The following is a 23,284-nucleotide window of genomic DNA, read 5'->3' as shown; positions in this document are numbered from 1 at the left end:
TTTAATGGTCCCTAAGCTTTATTTAGTTTCCTTATCTGTAAACCAGGAATAATAATAGGACTCATGTCAGAGGGTCATGAGGGTTAACTGAGATAATCAACCTATGCAAAGGGCTAAGCATGAGACAAGCACTCTGTTCGTGCCACGAAAGGTTTGCTCCCATTACCATATTCCCTGAGACAACAGCAATGAACCCACACTCACATGCACACACAGTGTTAATGCACCACAGTAAGAGTTAGTATAAAACTTCACAAAAGTTTAACAATAACAAACACATGGTGTTTTGTTTCTCTAAAATTTCCAAGTTAAACCTTATATTTTGTTTCTCATAAAGTTTCTAAGTATAACATTAACAGGAAGATCCATTAAAAAGGAAAAGACAAGGAGAGAACTAAAATCATATGAGAGGGAATGATTTTCTTCTCAAACATAATTGCTCTGGGGAAGGAAAAGTTTGGTGATGGTGGCAGCAGTGGTGACAATTACTGTTATTTAAAATTTTTAATTTGAGTTTAGGGCTGAGGTGATTAGAAGTGCTCTAACAATAATAAATACAGTAGAGATAAAGAGAAGGTCCAAGATATAGCAAGGAAAAATGCTTACCATGTATTAAGCAGCCTGGGGGAAAAGCGGGCAGAACAGAAAGAATCGGGCTCTGGGTTTCCCTGTCATGATCTTGCTCCATACTTGTGTTACTGCACATTGATACAGCAGATTAAAAGGGGTCAGGAACAAGTATCTGGCTTGGTATGAAAAATCAGTTGGATGTTGAACTATAGACAGGTGTTGACCCAAACCAGGAAGACACATAAAATGAAGGGCCATGAGTTTGAACAGAGTTGAAATGAGCTGGCTGCTGGCTTGCCCAGCCCCCTGAGGGAGCACAATCTACAAGGATCAGAGAGGTCCACTGCCAAGTAGGGGGTTGAGGCTTCAACAGCAGGATTTCCTCTCCACGAACACAGTGACGTGGCTGGGGGGAGGGGGAACGAATTGCAGGCCCCAGATGAGTGGCCTGGCCCACCTTCATGAGACATGACAGTAATGAGCAGATCTTCCAAGAGAAGAATGCCGTCATGTGCCCATTTCTAGGTGGGTTTACGAGGCCTGTGGAATCCCATCTTCTAAGACTATTCTTCCAAACCTGTACGTGACAATATTTGTGGTTTCTGGCCCTGTAATTTTGCTTTGTTTATTTGGATTTTTAATAACTAAGGTTAAGTAAACCTCTTTAAGTGTATGTCATAGTTGTATGTGATCCAGGAGAGCGACTACAGGCATACCTTGGAGATATGGCAGGTTTGGTGCCAGATCACCTCAATAAAGCAAGTATCGCAATAAAGTGAGTCATACAAATTTTTTGGTTTCCCAGTGCATATAAAAGTTATGTTTACAATACTGAAGTCTATTAATGTGCAACAGCACTATGTCTAAAAATAATGTACAATCCTTTATTTAAAAATACTTTATTGTTAAAAACTGCTAACGATCATCTGAGCTGTTAGCAAGTCACAATCTTTTTGCAATAGTAATGTCACTGATCACAGATCACCATAACAAACATAATAATAATGAAGAAGTTTGAAATATTGTGAGAATAATCAAAATGTGACACAGAGACCCAAAGTTAGCAAAGGCTGTTGAAGAAAACAGCTCTGACAGACTGGCTTGATGCACGGTTGCCACAAACCTGCAATTTGTAAGAAACACAACATCTGCGAAGCATAATAAAGCAAAGTACAATAAAATAAGGTATGCCTGTATAGGACTTAAAGCCAAATAGCTCTGGATTCAAATGTCATTTAGACTGAGCTTTATCTTGGCCACTTACTGCATGACTTTGTGCAAGTTACACAATCTCACTGAGCCTCAGCTTCCTCATTTTATAGATGAGAAGATAAAAGCTAACTTTCAGCCCTGGCATGAGGATAGGATACCATGTGTCTAATGTATCTGGCCCTGAGCCTGGGACACAGCAGGTGCTGAAGAGATAATTATTTTATTATTATTGAACAACCCAGAGACACTTGAGCCAGAAAATATACTTTGAAATGTTTATGAGAATGCACACTCTACTTCCAACAGATAGCCATGTAAAATGAAAGAGATGATATGTATTTGGAGCAAAAATAAAACCAGGCATTGGAAGCTGGGGCCATTTGCTTATCTAAGGACAAAAATGGGGAAAGGGGAAGAGGGTAGGGGACAATTTTGCCTAGTCAGATATCCTCTAAAGTACTTTCTTCTGTCTTAAGAATGTGTTTTAACTGATCTTCAATCATCAAGATGATGTAAAGCCACCTGTAATTTTATTTACAAATAACTAACCATGTAAGATTTCTCCAGAGCTAGAGCTGCCCCCCACTAAACAGATGTCAACCCTTCAATTTTCTATTCCCACGCAAACTGAAATCTGAAAGACAAGATGTCTGTACAGATTACTTGCCCTATGACTGTTTCTTACTAATCGGAAGCTGAGATTCTGATGAATCTATTATTAGAAGAGGAAAGAGAGCTGAGAAAGGGAGGGAGAACTCCACGTGGAAAGAACATGTCTGAGTATAAGATCATGAAAACCCAAGAACAAAGGAAATAGAATTTTCACTGGTAGAAAGTCAGTTTACAGTTAAAGTAATAGGAGTATTACAGCAGGCATGACAAGAAAAGAGTTGGGTATGACACTTAAAAGCAATATTAAAATCTAAGGTAAGAAAATGATGCCTGTGATTTCTGGAGACCATAAATATAACAGTACGCAAAATGGGTATGTCTCATTTTACATAGTAACATGACTCTACAGTACTTTTAAGTATTGAAGCATTAACAACCTATAAATTATGAAGAAAGAAAAACAAAGTTCAATGTTTGAAGGTTTAAATTACTGTACCAGTCAGAACCCTCCTACACTATTGGTGGGGATGTAAATTGGTACAGCCACTATGGAGAACAGTATGGAGGTTCCTTAAAAAACTAAAAATAGAACTACCATATGACCCAGAAGTCTCACTACTGGGCATATATCCTGAGAAAACCATAATCTGAAAAGATACATGCACCCCAATGTTCACTGCAGCACTGTTTACAATAGCCAAGACATGGAATCAACCTAAATGTCCATCGACAGAGGAATGGATAAAGAAGATGTGGTACGTATATACAATGGACTATTACTCAGCCATAAAAAAATGAAATAATGCCATTTGCAGCAACACGGTGGACCTAGAGATTATCATACTAAGTGAAGTAAGTCAGACAGAGAAAGACAAATCTCAGATGATATCACTCATATGTGGAATCTAATTTTTTAAAAAATGATACAAATGAACTTATTTACAAAACAGAAACAAACTTAGAGATATCAAAAACAAACTTATGGTTACCAAAGGCGAAAGTGGCGGGGAGGGATAAATCAGGAACTTGGAATGAACATACACACACTACTATATATAAGAAAGGTAACCAACAAGGACCTACTACATAGCAGAGGGAACTCTACTCAATATTCTGTGATAAACTCTATGAGAAAACAATCTAAAAAAGAAAGAATATATGTATATGTAAAACTGAATCACTTGGTTGTACACCTGAAACACAACACTGTAAATCAACTATACTCCAATAAAATTAAATTAAAAAAATTTTTTAATTAAAAAAAGTTTTTAAAAAGAATAAGAAAGTATGCTTGTATCAAGAACAGTGCAACTAAGAACTCCAGTCCCAAAGTCCCTACCTGAAACTCTTGGAGTTAGAAGTATTTAGGAATTTATACTTTTTCATATTTAAGAAAGTAATAATGCATATAACAAATTACATAAAATTCAGTGGGATCAGAGCCAACACCCTGTACTCAAACATGTTTATATTTCTGCTGTGAAACATACACACATTCACAGTGAATATGAGAAATAAAGATCCTAACAAGGATCAATTCAATCGGGTCAGATTTTGCCACCGAATCAGTTATAAAAAAAAAAACTTTGGATTTTCAAAGTTATTTGGGTTTCAGAGTTACAAAAAAGGGTTTGCAAACCTGAATTTGGTTTGCCTCATTTTTAGGTAAGTGTTATCAGTAGCTAGACTAAAACTTTGAGGTTCCTTTTCACCACCTCTGGAATATTTAAACATTTTTAAGTCCAACTTTTAAAAATATAACTTGACATAAAACATACTCTATTTATTTAATTTGTTTTTTACCCTGGAAAATTACATCAGTTGATTTTTTTGCCCTACAGGATATAATATTCAAAATCACAAACGTACTGGTCACAATTATTCACATTCTGGTCACAACAAATATCTGTTCACAGTGTGATAGGCTACAGTGTTCTCTTGATTCTCCTGAACTCACAACTGAAGTCAGTGGTTATCCATTCTGAAGAGGGAATTATCACACAAACCTTGTCACCCACCTGGTGTGCCCTCTGACGTTTTTATCCCCATTCTACAGCAGTACTGAGCAATCCCATAGTCCGCAATCTTGGCAATGATGGCGGCATTGGGATACAGGGTGAAAAGCAACACGTTGTGGGGCTTCAAGTCACGGTATATAATCATGGCTGAGTGGAGGTATCTGCCGTGAAATGCACAGGAAACCTTATTAAAATGTGATTATACCATAATAAATTTTGTCATTATTTTTAAAAATATATGTTTATTACACAAAGCATCAAAAATTCTGTGCTAAGTTTCACCTTCAAAGTTAAGAGATATTGCAGAAGGAAATCAAAACCTACAAGTCCAATATTACAGAGCAAGCTTATGCTTTTAAAACAAACAAAAAGACACGTCAATCCTGATAAGTGATTTAAACTTTAAGGCACAACCACTTTAAGCAAAGTACCAATTTTTGAAGACTTACCTTTTGTATACTTTAAAAACTACTTAAAAGGAATTCTGAATTCCCTCAATACCATGTGACTATTTTAATTAGTTTAAAATGTAAATATGTTAAATAAGAATTGATAGTATTTTGTTATAACTCCCATTTATTTAAGTTTTAATTTTTTTAAAACCACAGAGACGTTTTTCTTAGCTTTTAAAATTCTCTCTATTCCATCTCTCCTTTGATATTTATTTTTTTCTGACTAAACTATTTCCTAATTTTTTGGAAAATATTTTCTACTTTTTCAATAGTAATAAATCAAAATAAAAGACTTTTCTAGCTATCAATACTGTACTGTTTGAAGATGTAATTTACTTTAAAACCCAATTCCGTTATAAATTATCAAAGAACATTTTAGACCAAGAGTTGGAATGAGTAAAACATTGTCTTGGGAAAGGTGATATGGGGGATTTTAAAGTCTTTCCTTTTAGAAACAGATCCATTCAACCATCAGCAACTAGAGCTGGACACTCACTGTAGGTGAAGAATAAAAACTAGTTAATATAAAAAATAAAAAGTTTTCATCTCAACCAGGTCTTGTCCATTCTGGAAACATGGCCGAAGAGCCATTACTTTGCCCCAACTACTAAAGTAACTCTATTACCTTTCCTTACACACTCGTAAAATTCAGATTTCCCCCACTCTGTTTACCCTGCCCTGTGACATTAAATTTGCCATAGCTCTGCACATGATCTCACAACTACATTATGTCTTACCTTGAGAAAAGAATTTTTCATAGAACTTAATAGAGGTAAATTTAAATCCATCGTTTGTGGCTTTTGGTTTAGGTTCACATTATATCAATAAATATTTACTCCATTACCTAATACCAATCACTGCTAGGGGCATTAGGAGCAGAGTGGCAGCAATACCCTGAACTTTCCACTGATTGATGGGAGTGTATGTATCATTTAACGGCATCAACTAATGCAGGAGAAGATTCTTTCTCTTCCAGGATGTAGTTAAGACATTTGACATTAGGCCTATTCCTTTCAGTAAACATATTTTTGGTTGAAAAGTAAGATAGATGTACTAATGAAGTTGACCTTAATAATAAGTTATGGGCTTAAAAGAAAAATTTACTAAGGGCTTACTGAAAAGCCATTAGCTACTTTGCCCTGCTGAAGAGAAAAGCTGGGAGATTAAGAACAAAAAAGTTAAAGCCAAGTCATACATAATTGAATGGCATCCAAATCCTTCATAATGCGTGCCTCTTTCAGAATATTTATAGAATACAGACTCTCTCGGAATACTTTCCAAAGGTTAAAAAAAATTAGTTAAACTTAATTTGAAATTATGTCAGTGGGAGAGAAAGATTATCTGGATTAGCTAAAATGTTCAGTTATAGAATTTAATCTTAAAACTGCAGTTTTAATAGCTTTTAATAGAATAGCAGAATAGCTTTCAAAATATTAACAAGTACAGATCTTGTCCTACTAAGAATAATTCAGCCATAATTTATGTATTACATGACAGCGAGCATTGTCAAATATTTTATTAAAACAAACTGGTCTAAACTCAACTAGTCATTTTTAAATTGTGATTATCATCAATGTTGCTAAGAAACTCGTATAACTTAAAGTAAACTTTATCTCATCCTAAAGAGAATTACTCTAAAAATAGAATGTCTTCATTCATTTAACAAATATATATTGGGCATCTATGAGGGACAGTCACTGGGGATAGAATGTCATCTTTGTCTCCCTGCTCTTGAGGGGCCACAATCTAGGAGAGACAGGTGCTCAAATAAGGTTGCAGAAATGTGATGAGTACCAAATGCTAGGGAAGCCAGAGGAAGAAAAGCACAAATGTACAGATAGCAAAGCAGACTCTCCCACTAGACTATAAGTTTTAAACCTTGATAAGAGCAATATAATCCCTATCTTTCCTTCTTCAGCAGCCAGCACAAAGTCCTGCATGGAGACTCAAGAAACATGTGTTAGCTAAACCAACTCTTCATGATGCAGTCAGACATCATTGTGGAGATGGTATGTGAGCAAATTCTAGAGGAAAATGAGTTCTCTAGGCAGACAATTTTTTGAAAAGACAGGAATGACAAATGCAAAGACAGACATGGATGTCAGTGAGAAGTCAAGCCCTTCAGCATGGTTAGAACGAGGGCAGTGGAATGGGAGGAGGCTGGAGAGGCAGGCTAGAGGATACATAAAGAGTTTTGACGCTATGGCCAAGGAGTTTAGATGTATTCTGCAGATAACTTGGAATGCCAGGGAATTTCAAGGATAATTAGATTTTTATTTTAGAAGAATATAATATCAGAAATGTTCTGATAGTTCCCCAGAGGTACCGGACCAAGTCAGCAGTAGTGGCATAAAAATAAATTAATCAATTAAAAAGATGATGTAAAATAGTCAAGGACCTGGCGGACAAATGAGTACTTACTTTTGTGGGAGAGGGGGTTGCTCTGGATGTGACTACGAAGACCTTTGTTGGCAAATGGGAGATACAAGATAAAGAACAGATTCATGGTGGAAGGAAAAAGAGAAAGCAAATTCAATTTTGAACATACTGAAACACAGAAGCTTATGGGAAATATAGGTGACCATATCTTCAAAGTTAGTTGAAAATTATAATAAAGAACTCAAAGCAGCAGACAGTTAGAGGTGTAAACTAATAGCTGAAGGCAGACTGCAAAAGAGAAAATATGGAACGTGAAGAAAGTTCCTGTATGTCACTCTAAACAGCACCATCATTTAAGGGACTGCAGAGGCGTGCGACTTTATTGTCTCTTTCTACCTCCATAGTTATAGCTCTGTGCTAAAATATATTTGGGAAGACAAACCCTAATGCTGAGATTTTTAAATACTTAGTGCTGGGAGAAGATTGATTGCTACTGAAATCTACTAGCCTCTTGTAGCACAAGACCCAGAAAGCTCCCTTGGCATTATGCTGAGAACAAATCAGGCAAATGATAAGAAAATATGATGAGATTTCACTTACTTTAACAGAAACTGCTGGATTTGTTATTTTAAGTAAGGTCTTCAAGTTATGTAAGAGATGAGGTCTTTCAAACAGTGATGAATTTTTTAAAAAATCAATTATTCATTTTATAAATAAGCATTTTGGGAATTATGTGGAAGATTTAGGGAAAAACCAGGACCTGGAGTCAGTTTAATCAAGGAAAATGACCAATACAGCTTTTGAAATACATAAGACATAGTTGCCCTTTATCTAGATTAATTTAGTACAAAGTTCCCCCTGGTGTTCAAAAGTGGATGTAGCAACCCAGATCCAAATCTTTGCATTCCTGTTTCATATAATAATCTGTGTTTTTCAATAGCTTCCGGACTCTTTCAGGAAAGGAAATCTACTCATTTTATTCTCCTATTATATCCCCTATACAGTATTAATAGTTATATCGTATATATCAATAGTTTAGTTTTATTTGTTTGTGATCAGTGTTTGTTCTCCTTACCATCCATTCCATTTACATTTCTGGATACTGCTCAAAAGGAATAGACACTATTTAAGAAGGAAAGGAAGAGAAGGAAATTTGCATCCACTTTGTGGCTACCATGCACCAGGCACTGTCTTCCTTCCTTCCTCCCTCTCTCCCCAGTGGCAACATGTGTAATGAGAACGCACCGTTCTAGGTGCTGAGGTACAACGGTGAACAAGAGGAAAAATCCTTGCTATCGTGGCACTTAGATTCTGGTGGCAAAGACAGACAATAAACAAACTTTTAAAATAAAAACATAAAGAATACCCGGCAGTGATAAGTGCTACAGGTGCCAAAGAGACACAAGGTAGTCAGGGACACCCTCCCTGAGGAGAAACCTGAATGAAATGAGAAGTGAGCCAAGAGGATATCTGGAGGTTCGACATTCTGGCCAAGAGAATAGCTGGCATAAAGTCTCTGGCATATTCCAGAAGCCTCGGGGAGGCGAGTGTCTGAGCACAGTGACCAGAGTGAGGTGGGAGAGGGTTGGTAACAGGAGAAAGATGTGATCCAACTTCCATGCTAGAATGATCACTCTGGCTACTGTGTGAAAAGCAGGTTATCTGGGGGGCAAAGGTGAAAGTAGGGAGATCCGCTGGGCGAGAAGAGATGACAGCAGCTTAGACACTGCTGGGAGGGAGAGAAGTTAGGAGAAGGAGCTGCATTGAGATATGTTTGCTAAAGACATTTGCTGAAGGATGAGCTGTGGGATGTGAGAGAAAGGAAGGACTAAAGGATGATTCCAAGGTGACACAACTGGGTGACCGGAGATGGAGAGCAGTGGAAAAGGGGGAAATCAAGAGTTTGACTTGGGATGTCTTCAATTATTACAGAAGAACTTGAAACACTATTCACTAAGTATTAGGCACAGTTTAGAGACTACAAGAAAGAGAGAATCAGAGATATAAAATCAAAGCAAGTGTGTGGACAGTCCCTCTGTCTCCAAAGGCCATGGCCTTTCCACCCTCCAAGGCTCTGTCCGGATGCCATCTGGCTGCGGGGCTGGGTGCACCTCTGAGACACACTATGGTCTTACAGGACAACCCAACTCAAATCACTCCAGTCCCCTTCAGAAATATGGCCTCATCTTTCCTCATTAGAATTACCCATGATAACTGACACTTTCCTTGATACTTTGAAGCCTTACCTATATTTTTTTAGGGAAGGTAGGTCAATACAGGGTTAAGATCATGGGCTCTGGAGAAGGCCTCCTGGGTTCCAACTGTAATTCTGCTAGCTATGAGATCTGCACGCTCTTCCTACTCTTATTTTATGAAATTATAAAATCTGATCAGGGAAATGGTAGTTTTACACCCAAATAGTTTGTGAAATATTACCAGGACACATTGTTACAGGGCAGCGCTCTTCTCAAAGTCTGAGAGTAATTTTGGGCTTACACTCATTATGCCCTGAATAGAAAACAGCATGACCTAATCTATTACCTCAGACCATCAGCCACATGTAGTGCAATCCTGTGCTGCAGCGTTCTGGTGAGACTGGCTTTGTCTTGTTGAAGCAGGCGATCCAGGGAACCCTTGGAGGCTAACTCCATCACCAACATTCGAGGACGAACCCCAGCTGCCAGCAAAGATATTAAGCTGGGATGGTGGAGGTGGCAAAGCACCACCAGCTCCTGCAAAGTCAAGAATCATTTCAGAGTCATAGACAATCAGCTTTTACCCAAGTGTCTCCTTCCTTAAGCCCATCAACACTTGGAGCACTTTTCCCTGAGTGACTGGATTATAGCAAACTTTCCATTTCTTCTTTGAGCTTTTTTACATTTTCCACATTTTCAGAATTAAACCACTGGTTTTGCAACCATATTCTGAATTAAAATTTTAAGTTCTCTTTTTCCGTTTGCTCTGCTTTACTGGAACATTTAATGCTAGGACAGGACACTGTCCTATTGTGGCACACTAATAGGTCATGTCAGTCTTGCCTACTGAATCCTCCTTAGCCACAGAATCCTTCTCAGCCCAACATCCTGAGCAGCCACTACTAATCAACTGCACTTTGAGGCATGTGAGGTACAACCTGCCTATTATCTCTGGTTTAATGACTAGAGAGTTTTCTGGAGAGAAATGTCTAAGTCTAGAGAAATGTATGGCATTGCCCCTGCCTGAAACTCTCTAATGACTTCCTGTTACTTTTATTGGGTTGGCCAAAAAGTTCGTCTGGGTTTTTCCACAAGGTGTTACAGAAAAACCCAAACAAACTTTTTGGCCAACCCAATAGATTAAGATCCCATGAACTTAAACAGCCATTGCGGCCTGACCCGATCTGCCTTAGCCCATCTTTCAAACCTCATCTCCTTTCTCTCTCTTCCTTATTCACCACCCTTCTGCCACATTGGTGTTCATTAAATCCCCAGCACCGCACACACCCAGCTCCTGCCTTCCAGCCACAGAGTCTTTGCCCTTGCTGATCCCTCTGCCTAGAAATCCCTTCACCCTTCACACAGCTAAAGGCTTCTTGCCATTCAGATCTTAGCTCAAAACTCTTACTTCCTCAGAGTGACCTGCCTTGGACCACCCTTACTAAAGAAAGCAATCACCAGGTGCAACAACCTCTCTCTAATCCAAGAAGTTAGCTGGAACAGAGAGGTCTCCAGTCTGATTCCTAGGCCACATCTTGTGAGACTTTACAACCTGTTTCATGATACTGTTGTTTTGAATTTCATACATGTTATTCTGTATATTTCACTCTACTCTGAAACTGTATTTAGTTGAAATTTATAGCTTATGTGGTATTAAACTGATTCATGTTTTTTTGTTTTTGTTTTTTATGATTTTGCGGCACGCGGGCCTCTCACTGCTGTGGCCCCTCCCGCCGCGGAGCACAGGCTCCGGACCCGCAGGCCCAGAGGCCATGGCTCACGGGCCCAGCCGCTCCGCGGCACATGGGATCCTCCTGGGCCGGGGCACGAACCCGCGTCCCCCGAATCGGCAGGCGGACTCCCAACCACTGAGCCACCAGGGAAGCCCTGATTCATGTTTTAAATTATGATTTCTGCAGAAGCTCTGCTTCTTAACAACCAGCTTCAAAGATGAGTATCAGTGCCAACTGCATTTATCAGGAAACTGATGTGTGAAGAATTCTGCAAGCTGAAGAATAAAGGCTCAACGCCCTGAGAGGGGCTTTTTCAAGAACACGGACTTCAGACTGCAATCATACTTCCTTAGTAGATAAAAATCTTTTTTTCTTCTATGTCTGATTAGCTCAGTTGGCTAAAACTGATGAGAACAAGTCAAGTTGGCTTTGTTTTCTTTCATAAGCACAGACTGGAGCCTAATCCAAATTTCCTATCCTAGAAAAACAGCTCACTGATTGCAAAGAGAAAGGAACAAAAAGAGTGTAACAGATCAGCCCCGATTCATGACCACAGGTAGAATGACCCTTAAAATGCAGCACTGAATACAAGTGTTTTCCTTTCCTTTTCTTTTTTTCTAAAGAGGCATATTACACACACTCCATTGTTTCTATTTCTTCTACTATTTCCTTGGTTCACCTAGCTGCCCATACACTAATCAGTCCCATAAACCTTTCTAGTGTTCTGATTTCCAACAAGGTTCCCTGAGCACATTACATAAAATTTGAAACATATTGAAGACTAATGATCAAGACTGAAAAATTACAATTAATACAACAAACTGCCTACAGATAGAAAGAGATTGTGCTCACATTTGGTTCACTGACTTACAAAATATTATATACAAAATATTTATTAGCTTATTCCTAGAGCTACAGTGTAATTTTTGGTACTAATAATCAAAATTACTCCAGGATATTTTACACAGACATGAAATTATTTTCATTATTCAGAGTAACTAATATATTGCAACTGTATTTTTTTTTGTTATTTATATAAGTTATTTAGATTCAGATTCAGGCACAATTTTTTTTTAATAAATCAAGAAAAAAATAAGAAAGAATAGATTCAAAAATATGGTTGAGTTCTGGTGTAAGACTGCAGAATTCACATGGATTTTCTCTCTCCTCTCACCCTGTCTCTCTCACTCATCCCTACTGTTAGGACTCAGAAAAAATAAATAAATCCCCACCAGTATTCAAAACAAGAGAGGGTACTGGAGTGACCACTCTTGGTTATGCATTCAATCAACTTTCACTCTTCCTAACAGTACCCTGACTTTTGCTGAGGTATCCAACCCTCAGCCAAGCAGTCCATGAACTTTAAGGGGAACTGACCCCAATCTCAGCTTCAGGGAAAGGTGGGGATATTTTAAATAATACCCTGCTCATTATCACAGTGATTGGTTCAATAACACAGGCCTAAGCCAATCAGCAACAGTACTGCCCTGAACATTGGAGCTTGCAGAGAAAAGAACGTGTGACTTAACTGAGGCCAAGAGAAGTTTTTAAATGGACTACTGTTGTATGGATTTTGGTTCCTTTGAATTACAAAAATGCAAAAAAGGTACCCTCTTTTCTTCTGTGCTTGTAAAGCCTGGAACAAAAATTCTCAGAATACTGTCTTTGTTTTTCAACAGGAGTAAGCTATTTCACTCCATAAAGAAAGGACAAAAGTAGGATTTCATAACTAAACTCAAGTAAACTTTGAGGGAAAATACGGTAATTACAAATGCATGCAAAACAAGAGTTCCAGGAGATTAACAATGTATGATTTAATGTAATAATACTGTTGCATTTCTTACTTGTCTTAACAGTCTAAGTGATGTATGTTTATTAAAAATCTTCACAGCCACTTCTTCTCCTTCATAGGACGCTCGATAAACAGATCCAAAACTGCCGTCACCTTTTGAAAAGAAAGTACAAAGCACTTAGATTAATCTGTGCAAGCAGAAAAACTCAATAAATTGTATCTTTTGTAATTACATCTGTTTCAAAGATAAATATGACCCACTAGTTTCACTGAATCAAGTCTCCTTTAATGCTTTCTCTTCCTTCTTCTACTCCATGAACTAAGATGGAATTTCAGGGGGAAACGAAGGCTATAGTAACAGTTAAGTATTGGATTCAAAACAGGATTGGGCAAATAGAAGAAGGAAAAGAGAAGGAAAGCAAGTGGAGGGGGAAGGGAGACAAGAAGAGATGGAGACTTAAATAATAGACATATCCTGCTCTGATTCCCTTCAATCTGAACAAATACTGACAACAAAGAAAAAATTTAATGAGCAGAGAAAAGAAATACACTCTAGGGAAACATAAAATTTTCAGGTGGGAGTAGTAGAGATTTCTAATTTTTTAAAGCCCTTCCCTATTTCGTAATCACTGCCATATTAAATTGGAGTATGGGCTGTCGTACCCTTCAGGTAACTAAGAGGAAAAATAAGGTTAAGGACTGCTATTGTGTACTTGTGACACAAAGGTGTGAAAAAATTGACACATAATACCACTGAAGTATCTTCTATTGTGGCTCTCTGGAAAAATAGTCCATTACAGAGGAAATGTACCCCCTCCCATAACTCTTCAGATAGACAAACAAAACCCCATATATGTGTATTTTAAAATATTCAGTTGACCCTTGCACAACACACAACATGGGGTTAGGAATGCAGAAGCCCCGAGTGCAGTGGAAAATCTGCACACTGCTGTCTCTGCCTCAAAAACAAAGGAACTGAAAAATGTCTCACCCAAGGAAAGGAAGCTGAAAACAGTTTAGATACAATCAGGACTCAAACCCTAGTTCTTTTGATTTCACACACTATAATCCCTAATTGAACACAAACTTTTCCCTACATTTAGTTAAAGATCTGTAAAATAAAAATACAGGTACTGTATTTATTGAAAAAAAAAATTGCAGATAAGTGGACCCATACTGTTCTAATCTGTGTTGTTCAAGGGTCAACTGTATTTACAAAAACAAGTCTACTAATATTCACAAATCTATTAATATGTGTCATATTAGTCACTGCCTAATAGTAACTGCTATCTGGGAAGGAAAGGGTTAACTGAAGCCCTAAAATTCACTCCTGTCCCACAAAGAAAATGCCGAAGGGAGGGAGATGAATGACCTCCCCCAGATCATCCCAGCATAAAGATACCAGGGTGTTTCTGATTGTAAAATGTTTTTAGAAGGATTTATCTGATTTGTTCAGATCAGTGGCTCTCAGCTAGGGTGACGTTGCTCCCTATCCCCAGCCCCCACCTTTGACAGTGTTTGGAGACAGTTTTGATTGTCAAATCTGAGACGGGGTGAGGAGATACTACTGACATCTAGTGGGTAGCGGCCAAGGACGCTGCTAAACACCCTGCAATGCACAGGACACCCCTCATAACAAAGAATTATCAAGTCCCAAACAGCATCAGTGCAGAGGTTGAGAAACCTTGACCTAGATTGCTTTTTGTATAATAAACATGGAATTTATGAGTTTACGAGAAATGGGGCTAGAGAATGGGGAGTACTCTTATAAACATTTTCCTATCTGCATAATTAAAGAATATAAAACACAGGTGCTTTTGAAGGTGGTCAAAAGGTACAAACTTCCAGTTATAAGGTAAATAAATACTAGGGATATACTGTACAACATGATAACTACAGTTAACACTGCTGTAGGTTATGTATGAAAGTGGTTAAGAGAGTAAATCCTGAGAGTTCTCATCACAAGAATAAAAATACTTCTTTCTTTTTCCTTTATTTTTTATATATATGCAATTATGGATGTCAACTAAAGCTACTGTGGTAATCGCTGCACCGTACATGTAAGTCAAGTCATTATGCTGTACACCTTGAACTTATACAGTGCTATATGTCAATTACACCTCAGTAAAACTGGTGGAAAAACACAGGTGCTTCAAAAGTGAACTTTTTGAACATTTCTACATAACATTGCTCAAAACATGTCCATTAATCTGAAACACAACTTAGTGCACTAAAAGGGTATATTTGGGGGAGCTGTATCTGATGGCTTGAGACCCTTTCAGAGAAAGAAAATAGTATGTCTGGTACTTGTCTGTATCTTTCAAATCACAAGTCAAGTTTGGTGTTGGTTAAGATCTAAGATTCAGTGTTAGCAATTCAGCATTTTTCATTAGCCTACTATTACTAATATATTCACTCTCAGAGTGCAAAGGCATTTAAAATCATTCAAAATTTCCCAATCAATGTAAAGAATAAAGGTACAAAGGAGTTTATTTACCCCTACATGTCATATCCCAAATTTTGGACATTGTTTGTTAATAATATTAATATCCTGACACATCGTCTCATCATTCTCTCTGTGGAAATTTAATTAAAATAAAATGTATACACACATAACAACAACAAATACTCCACAAAGTAAAGTCAGAATTGTCTTCAAATACTTTACATTAAATCAACTCAATACGCTCCATAGCTCCCAAGTATTCTCAGGAATGTTTAGAACTTGAGTACATCACCAATTTAATGCTTCTGAATTTTTAATCTCAAATTGGCTTTTTATGAATATTTTAATGAAAATTTATGATTGTCATACTTAGCAACAAAATTGTTACAATGACTACTTAGAGGTGTTCTTCCTTTACTTATTCTTTTTGTGACTGAAAAATGGCTGCATTATTCAACTGAAAACTTCCTAAATGCCTTCCCTATCACTGAAAATTAAAGCAAATGCAAGGACATATTTCATAAATATGTGTGCTTCCATGGTGGTCCCATCCTCAACTCAAACCCAGCCTACAAAAGTGTTGGGGTCTTTTTTTTGGCCGTGTCGTGCCACATGCAGGATCTTAGCTCCCTGGCCAGGGAATCAAATCCGCGCCCCCTGCAGTGGAAGTGCAGAAACTTAACCACTGGACCACCAGGGAAGTCCCAACATGATATTACTTTAAAATATATTATCTCAAAGGAAAAACATTACAAAAAATATATGAAGACACTAAAAACTATGACAATATAATTATATGTAAATATTTTCTAGATTATAAATAAAAGCTGCACTCTAATTTTTATTCTCAAATCAACAAAAATAGTTACCTAAAAGAAACTCTGGAGCTTGTTCAAATTCCAATTCATCATTATTCAACATAATATTTCTAGGCAGGTCAGCCAAAATCAAGTCAGGAGCAATCTGAGATATTGGAACGGTGAGCCTTGGTTGGTCTGGATTCACTAGGAGGTCTCCTGAGAAGTACATAAAACATTTTTTTTAAAAGGTAAACTATTAAGGTTGTACATAAGTTTGTCCTTTTGATTTACAGAAATAATCACATATTTTCTATGATTTCTAATCACTCTTTAAGGTTTTCTTACCAATCTTATTTTTCTCTAGAAACTCTGAGAAAGTTTTAAAAGTTGAATTAATACCTATCTACTAGGAATTTTAAATACTCATTCCTAGGTTCACTCACTAGAAAGTAGAATTCAGAACTGCCTTAGACTATTGATACATGACTAGGAAATTATATATTCTTTACTTTTACAACATTCTTGGAGCACTTAGCCTATGGTTATCATTGCTAAGTTACTTCCATGTATCATCTATTTTAATCCTCATAACAATTCTATGAGGTAGTTTTGGTCAGTACTCTTATTTCACAGATGAGGTTATGTTGCTCAATAGCCAGTATTCAAACTCTCAAACCAACATTTTTTCTGAATCTAGAGTATAAGATCTTACTGGGTAATAAATATATTTTTCTGAACTGTCACTACAATTGAATGTAGTATCCTCTAACTCATCCCTTATGGATAAGAATAATTTTTACATTTATTTCAAACCTCACTTCACAAATATTGAAAGGATCACTTAAAAACATTTGTAAGTTGTATCAACACATACCTTCTTCTACTTTCTTCATCAAGTTGTCAAGTAAGATTTTCTGATGTTCTTCACCATCATTAAAACTATATAATGCCCACTTCTTCAACAGAGTTTCTCCTTCACCACAAATATCAATCTCCAATAACCCTGGAAACCACTCTTCCATGAGAGAGTCAATGTGGTCCACAACTTGGCCCAAAAGAATACAGCCTACATAATCCAAAGAAGACTTCATCAACACCCTAGCTGAACCTTATTCTGTCACAAAACTGGAAAGAACCTTATTCTGTCAAAAAACTATAAAGTTTTTTTAAAAAGTTGAGATTTCTTTAGTGGTACAATTCAAAGTTTTTAATTAATTTCCTTACCTTTTCTACAAGAAGGAACTGTAATTTTTAAGAAACTCTCTGGGTGATTATCTAAGACTTCAGATCCTACCAAGCAATAAGCTTCAGGAGACCAATTCAAGTAGATGCCTTGTCGCCAATACATTCTGTTTGGGCGAAGTGCTCGTTCTGAAAGAAGTTTAAATGAACCCACATATAGCCATTAATTATTAGCGGCTCCATAAATTAAAGGGGAAAAATTCACTGCACACACCACAAATGACAGTAAGAGAGATATATTTGTTTTGAAGGAAAGTACTGGAATCGTTAATGACATGAGTCCCCATCCATATCTATTAAATATAATATTAAATATTTTATCCTCAATTTTGGAATGAAGTAAATAAAATGCCCAGTATACAACCTAAGATAGATTTCAGGTTCATGGTGTTAAGTAGTTTTGTATGTGTAATAGATGAAGAAAGAGAATCATAAATAAGTTCCCATAACTTTTAAAAAGAGGTTGGTGGTCATGCTAAAACCAACACTTTGACGTGATGTAACTTTCTATATGTCGATTAACTGCAAGCAACATAAGGTTTACTTCAGAATACAGTACCATCTCCATAAAGCTGATTTTTAAGCACATAAAAAATTATATTTTCCCTTTGGAGCACTAAGATCTCTCTTTCTTCCAGGAGGAAGAGCTAGCATTATAAACACCCATTTTTATTCTTTTTTGTAAACCCCCCAGGGATTGTGCAGCAGAATAGAGCTATTATAGACCCTACACAGAATGGTCTGAATGGTCAGGAACTGTTACACTGTTAAACAAAACTCCCTGACTGCAGTGGTGGCCATTCCTAGTTTTTCTTTGCGCGCACGTGCGTGTGTGTGTGTGTGTGTGTGTGTGTGTGTGTGTGTGTGTGTGTATGTGTAGGTTGGGTGGGTGTGTTTAAACAAATGATGCTTACTAATTTCACCTTTTAAAATTGCTACTTCTAGTCTGCTTTGGCTTGCAAAGTGAGATAGTCATAGGCATTGTAAATGTGTCTAAACTAAGCACACATGGGCTTTGAGGAATTTTCTTCTTAACAAATTGCATGAATTTATTTGAGTGTATGTCTTTATATTGGCCACTCTGAGGTCTTTTGAGCTTATTTTCTGATTTTCAGCTGCCTTTCAAACAAGTAAACTCTGGGAAAATGACATTAATTTTAATATGCTTTCCTCCTAACTTCTCTAAATATTAATTCTTCATTAAATACATACCTCTTCCTGAAAGCATGTAAGGTGAAATTTCAAGTAATCGATTGATTAATCTCGACCAAAAGCCCATTGGAAAATAAGGCATTTCATACAGTCGAATGATAATTTCAGAGTTCTCACAATGGGGAAGCTCTATTACAGGTCTGTGGTCCGACAAACTAAAGATAAAAGGACACTGTCATTATACAGCTTCATAAAATACCCAATCATGTTGACCAAAGTGCTTTACTACTTGAAATCAATGAATTGAAGATAAATATTCTAAGCAATTGCACTTTTTATAATGTTCTTTCGCTACATGCTCTTCCTACTCAAAATTTAATGGTTATTTAATTAATTCAAATGCATGATCAGATGTAGATGCATGAAATTTTTTCAATAATCTTATTTATACTATAAATAAATTATTACAGTTCGTTATGCATAGACGAGTAAAGGGATTATGTAAAACTTGAAAAAAATTCATGTCCTAGAAAAGAGTTATATCTATTTTTAGAATTAGTTACCATCCATCAACCAATGCAATTTGCACTTTTCAATGTCATATTACTTTGTAACATTTCCCAGGTGCTTATAAAGCAGTAAGAATTTCTACAGTACAGGGCTATAACTTAGGCCTCCATTGTGTTGCCCATACCTCTGAAAATTCACAGCCATAAATTATTTTAAGACTATGTTGAAAACTCATTATATCCCCAGAATCTGCGTAATAACTCTTCCAGTACCATGTAAGGACACACACACACACACACACACACATGAACACGCACACACACACGCACACGCACACACACACACACAGACTTATCTCCACTATTAATCTTTATTAAATAAATTAGGCAGTGCTAAATCAAATAGTAATTATATACATAAAATCGGTCATTTACTGTATCTTTAAATGTCAAATTCAGTGTTTTCATTAAAAGAAAATGTTATACTTCAGTACAAAGTTTACACAAGAAGAAAAAAGTTAGTACATTTATCACAGACCAAAGTTACTTTGACTACTAAAACAATATAATATATGGTGAATTTCCATAGGGTAATAAAATTTTAAGTTTTGGCTTACCTGCTTGGAACCAGCAAATATTCTTCTCCTGTTGGCAAGGCAATCTGGAATTTTTCTAAGAGTTTAAAGTACTGTGACATGTAGTTCTTTGGAAATCTCTTTTTCTTTGAAAGAAATTTTTCCACATCTCTACGTGAAATAATTCCCTTAGGATGTTTTGGACAGTGCTCCACTTTCACTGTCAAAATCTGAAAGATTTAAACTTATACATAATCACTAAAATTTATTTTCTGGAAAGTTTTGAATTTAAAACATTTCCTGTGCTCAGTAAAAATGATTAAAACAATTTTAATGTTGTCAAGTACAACACAGGACCTAATTTCTCTAGCTAGCAGCCAGGTAGCCTAGAAGCCCAGTGGGGCATGTACTCCCTATACACAAAAAAAAAATTTTATTAAATTAAGGGAGTTAATTCAGATCAGAAATTCTGGAGATCCTCTGAAACCAATGAACCACAAGCCTTCCCCAACTCCAATTAACACATCAATCCAGTACCCCACATCCTTGTTACAGTCTCATCAATAGTATATTCCTTGGGAAATTATCTTCCAGACTGTGTTACCACTACAGGTTTGCAATAGAAATGTTACTTTACATTTATATAATAGGAGATGGTTTCCATCAGCGAGAAGAGAGGTAGCTTAGCACATTTCAGTGATTCTCAAACAAAGTAAGTAACCCCTGAATTTCACTGGACTCCACTCAGTCTGGATCAGTAGGTCTGAGATGAGGCTTGAGAATCTGCTTTTTTATCAAGAAACTCTGATGATTCTAATGTGGAGACCATACTTTGAGTTTCGATCATCATCATAACAATTAAAAATATAAGTTCAGAAGAACTCAGGTTCAAATCCAGGCTCTACTGCCAATTGTGTGACCTTGGGAAAGATATTTAATTTCTTTACCCACAGTTTCCTTCTCTGTAACATAAGATAATAAAAGTGACTGTCTCTTAGATTGCCATGAGAACAAAATAAGATACACATAAAACATGAAAAATACATACAACAATTTTTAGCAAATAGCAAGCCCTCAAATGTTAGCCATTATCTACATATTCCTATTCATTTTACTTGGCCAAATTAATTTTCAAAAGAGATTTGTGCTTAATTTTCTTTAGTAGATCTATAATGTTTAAGGGATACTTAAATAGGAACAAACATTATTTACATTATCATGTAGCTGGGTAAAATACTGGACTGTAAAATCCGTAGGCCCGAGGACTTGTCTCACTCAACATTATGTTTCTATTTTGTACGTATACCGTCATTGAATCAATGAATACATGACTGATTGAATATAATGATATCTAATGCAATGTATAATGGGTCATTAAATAATAAAAACTATAATTTGGGACTTCCTCCATATTGTATAGTTTATAGCCCAAACTGCTCTTACACTTTAGGTAGTGAAGAAAACTGCTGTTTTAGTGTTTTTAAAGTTGCTAAGACCTGTCTGACAAACTCACTCTCTAGCCCCAGCCATACTTTATATTTTCTTTGTAGCATTCTGTACCACCTAACATGTTAAGGATCCATGTTTTGGTTATTTCCTCCCATTTGAACGTCAACTCCATGAATGCAGGAAACTTGTTTTGTCTACTGCTATCGCCCCAGCACCAGAACAATATCTGGAACATCATTAGGTGCTGAATAAATACTGCTGAATTCGTGAACTGGGGGAAAATAAAGTTTGGAGCATTTTATCCTAGGGTTAGGTTCATAGGCACTGGAGTCAAACCACTTGGTTTGAAATCATAACTCTAATTCTCCCTGAATATGGAGTCAAACCACTTGGTTTGAAATCGTAACTCTAATTCTCCCTGAATATGTAACTTTGGATAAATTATTTAACCTCTCTGTCCATCAATTTCTTCATCTTCAAGAATGGGCACTAATAAAGTACCATTTAAAAGAGCTGTTCTGAGAATTAAATGAGATAATCTTTGAAAAGCATATAAGTAACCTCTCATATGTCAGCCATTTTTGTATACGTATTCTAATTTATTTTACTTAGCCAAACTGATTTTATTTTATTTTATTTACTTTTTTTTTTGCAGACAGGAAAACCTTTTATTTTAAACCACAGATAGTCAGCAGGTGGCCACAACTATCCATGTTTCATTAAAATCACATAAAACCTAGGTAGAAAAGCACCACTGATTATTACTCTAGAAAAACTGCATGAAAAAATTCAAATACACAGTAAAAACACCACAGTATGCACAGGACTAAATTTTTAAAGCAAGTGCATGGAATGGTGAATCAATTTTACAGACAGCTTCCTATACTAAATTGGTATTTATTTTACTCAAGGATGATGGGAATTTCAAAAAATCATGACTATGAGAAGGTAAAATGTCCTTCCTTATATATTTTTGTATGCCAACTAGTAGAGTCCTAAAAAATTAGCATTTACAAAATACTCGGTAAAAATAGCTTTTAAAAGTTGTCCAAAGAGGTACATAAAATCAACCCCAATTTTCATGACAAATCATTCTCTTTCGTTTACAGATTCAGTTTTCTGTGCCTTCCTTTCCAGCTTCTTGCTTTTCCTCCTTCTTCCCTTTAGCACCTTTTTTAACCTTTGTTGCCAGTTCTTTCTCAGTAGGGCTCATGTGAGGATCTATGCACAGGATAAGGGCCTTAGCAGATGTTTTTCTTGGTTTAGGTTCAGGTTCTGGGGCAGCAGCTTTCGCTGACAACCTGGCAGACCATCTGGTGGGCTCCTGTTTAGTTACTTTGGATCCATCCTTGCCCTCTGGATTCTCTGGAGACTTTCTCTTCGGCATAATGACTACGTTGGTGCAGCTAAAAAGTAAAGCAACGGGCTGGAACTGCTGGCACCGCCGCTGGATGCTGCCCCTGCCGCAGCTGTTCACGCGCAGGGCTCGGCGTAGCACGGCCTCCGACAAACTGATTTTAAAATATAAGTTTGTGCTTGATTTTTTTAGTAGATCTATGCTGCACTACCACTATCTGTAGCAGATAGTTTCCAAAGATGGACACATTAATTTTTTCTCTCTCTACATGTGGGCTGCTTAATCCTTCAAGATATAGAATCCATCCATTTCCCTGAACAAGACTTGTGGTTGCTCTGCTCACTAGAATGTGGTAGACCTGACATTTTACCAGTTCTGGGCCTGGCCTTTAAGAGGTCTAGGCATATATGAGAGACCACATGGAGGAGCACCAACACACCAAAAATGTGAGTGTAGCCTTCTTGGACTCTCCAGCCCAACTCAATGAGGAAGCCAAGCGAACGACCCCTGTCAATGCCATGTGGAGCAGAACCACTTGGCTGAACCCAGTCAACCCACAGAACAGTGAGAAACAATAAGCTGTTGATGTTTTACTCCAAGTTTACTTGTGTACGCTAGGTTTTGGGGTATTTTGTTATAATAGCAATAAAAAACTGAAACCTTATCTTAATTTTATCACCTTTGAAAGACCTCTTATTATTCCTTCAGCCTGGTAACTTCTAAGGCTAACTTATGCCCTTGTGCAAGGAAAGAAAATTTTCCAAATTTCTCACACAACTTTTTATCAAGAT

The 23,284-nt window shown here is 36.8% G+C and overlaps 1 protein-coding gene across 3 annotated transcripts in view; it reads right to left on the bottom strand.

Moving 5' to 3' along the window:
* The window catches only part of LRRK2 (leucine rich repeat kinase 2), a 155,875-nt gene that overhangs the window by 28,404 nt on the left and 104,187 nt on the right, over positions 1-23,284 (bottom strand). For all 3 annotated transcript variants that reach the window (XM_082665511.1, XM_082665512.1, XM_082665513.1), the window contains 8 exons: positions 19,730-19,917; positions 18,664-18,818; positions 17,434-17,580; positions 17,084-17,275; positions 16,279-16,425; positions 13,016-13,116; positions 9,785-9,975; positions 4,413-4,573 (listed from right to left, as the gene is read on the bottom strand). In XM_082665511.1, coding sequence (XP_082521637.1) covers positions 4,413-4,573; positions 9,785-9,975; positions 13,016-13,116; positions 16,279-16,425; positions 17,084-17,275; positions 17,434-17,580; positions 18,664-18,818; positions 19,730-19,917 — 1,282 coding nt within the window. The remainder of the gene's footprint in view (positions 1-4,412; positions 4,574-9,784; positions 9,976-13,015; positions 13,117-16,278; positions 16,426-17,083; positions 17,276-17,433; positions 17,581-18,663; positions 18,819-19,729; positions 19,918-23,284) is intronic.

Source organism: Grampus griseus (genome assembly GCF_964374135.1).
Source record: "Grampus griseus genome assembly, chromosome: 11".
In the NCBI taxonomy this organism is placed as follows: Eukaryota; Metazoa; Chordata; class Mammalia; order Artiodactyla; family Delphinidae; genus Grampus; species Grampus griseus.
This window is presented reverse-complemented; position numbering and strand designations above follow the sequence as displayed.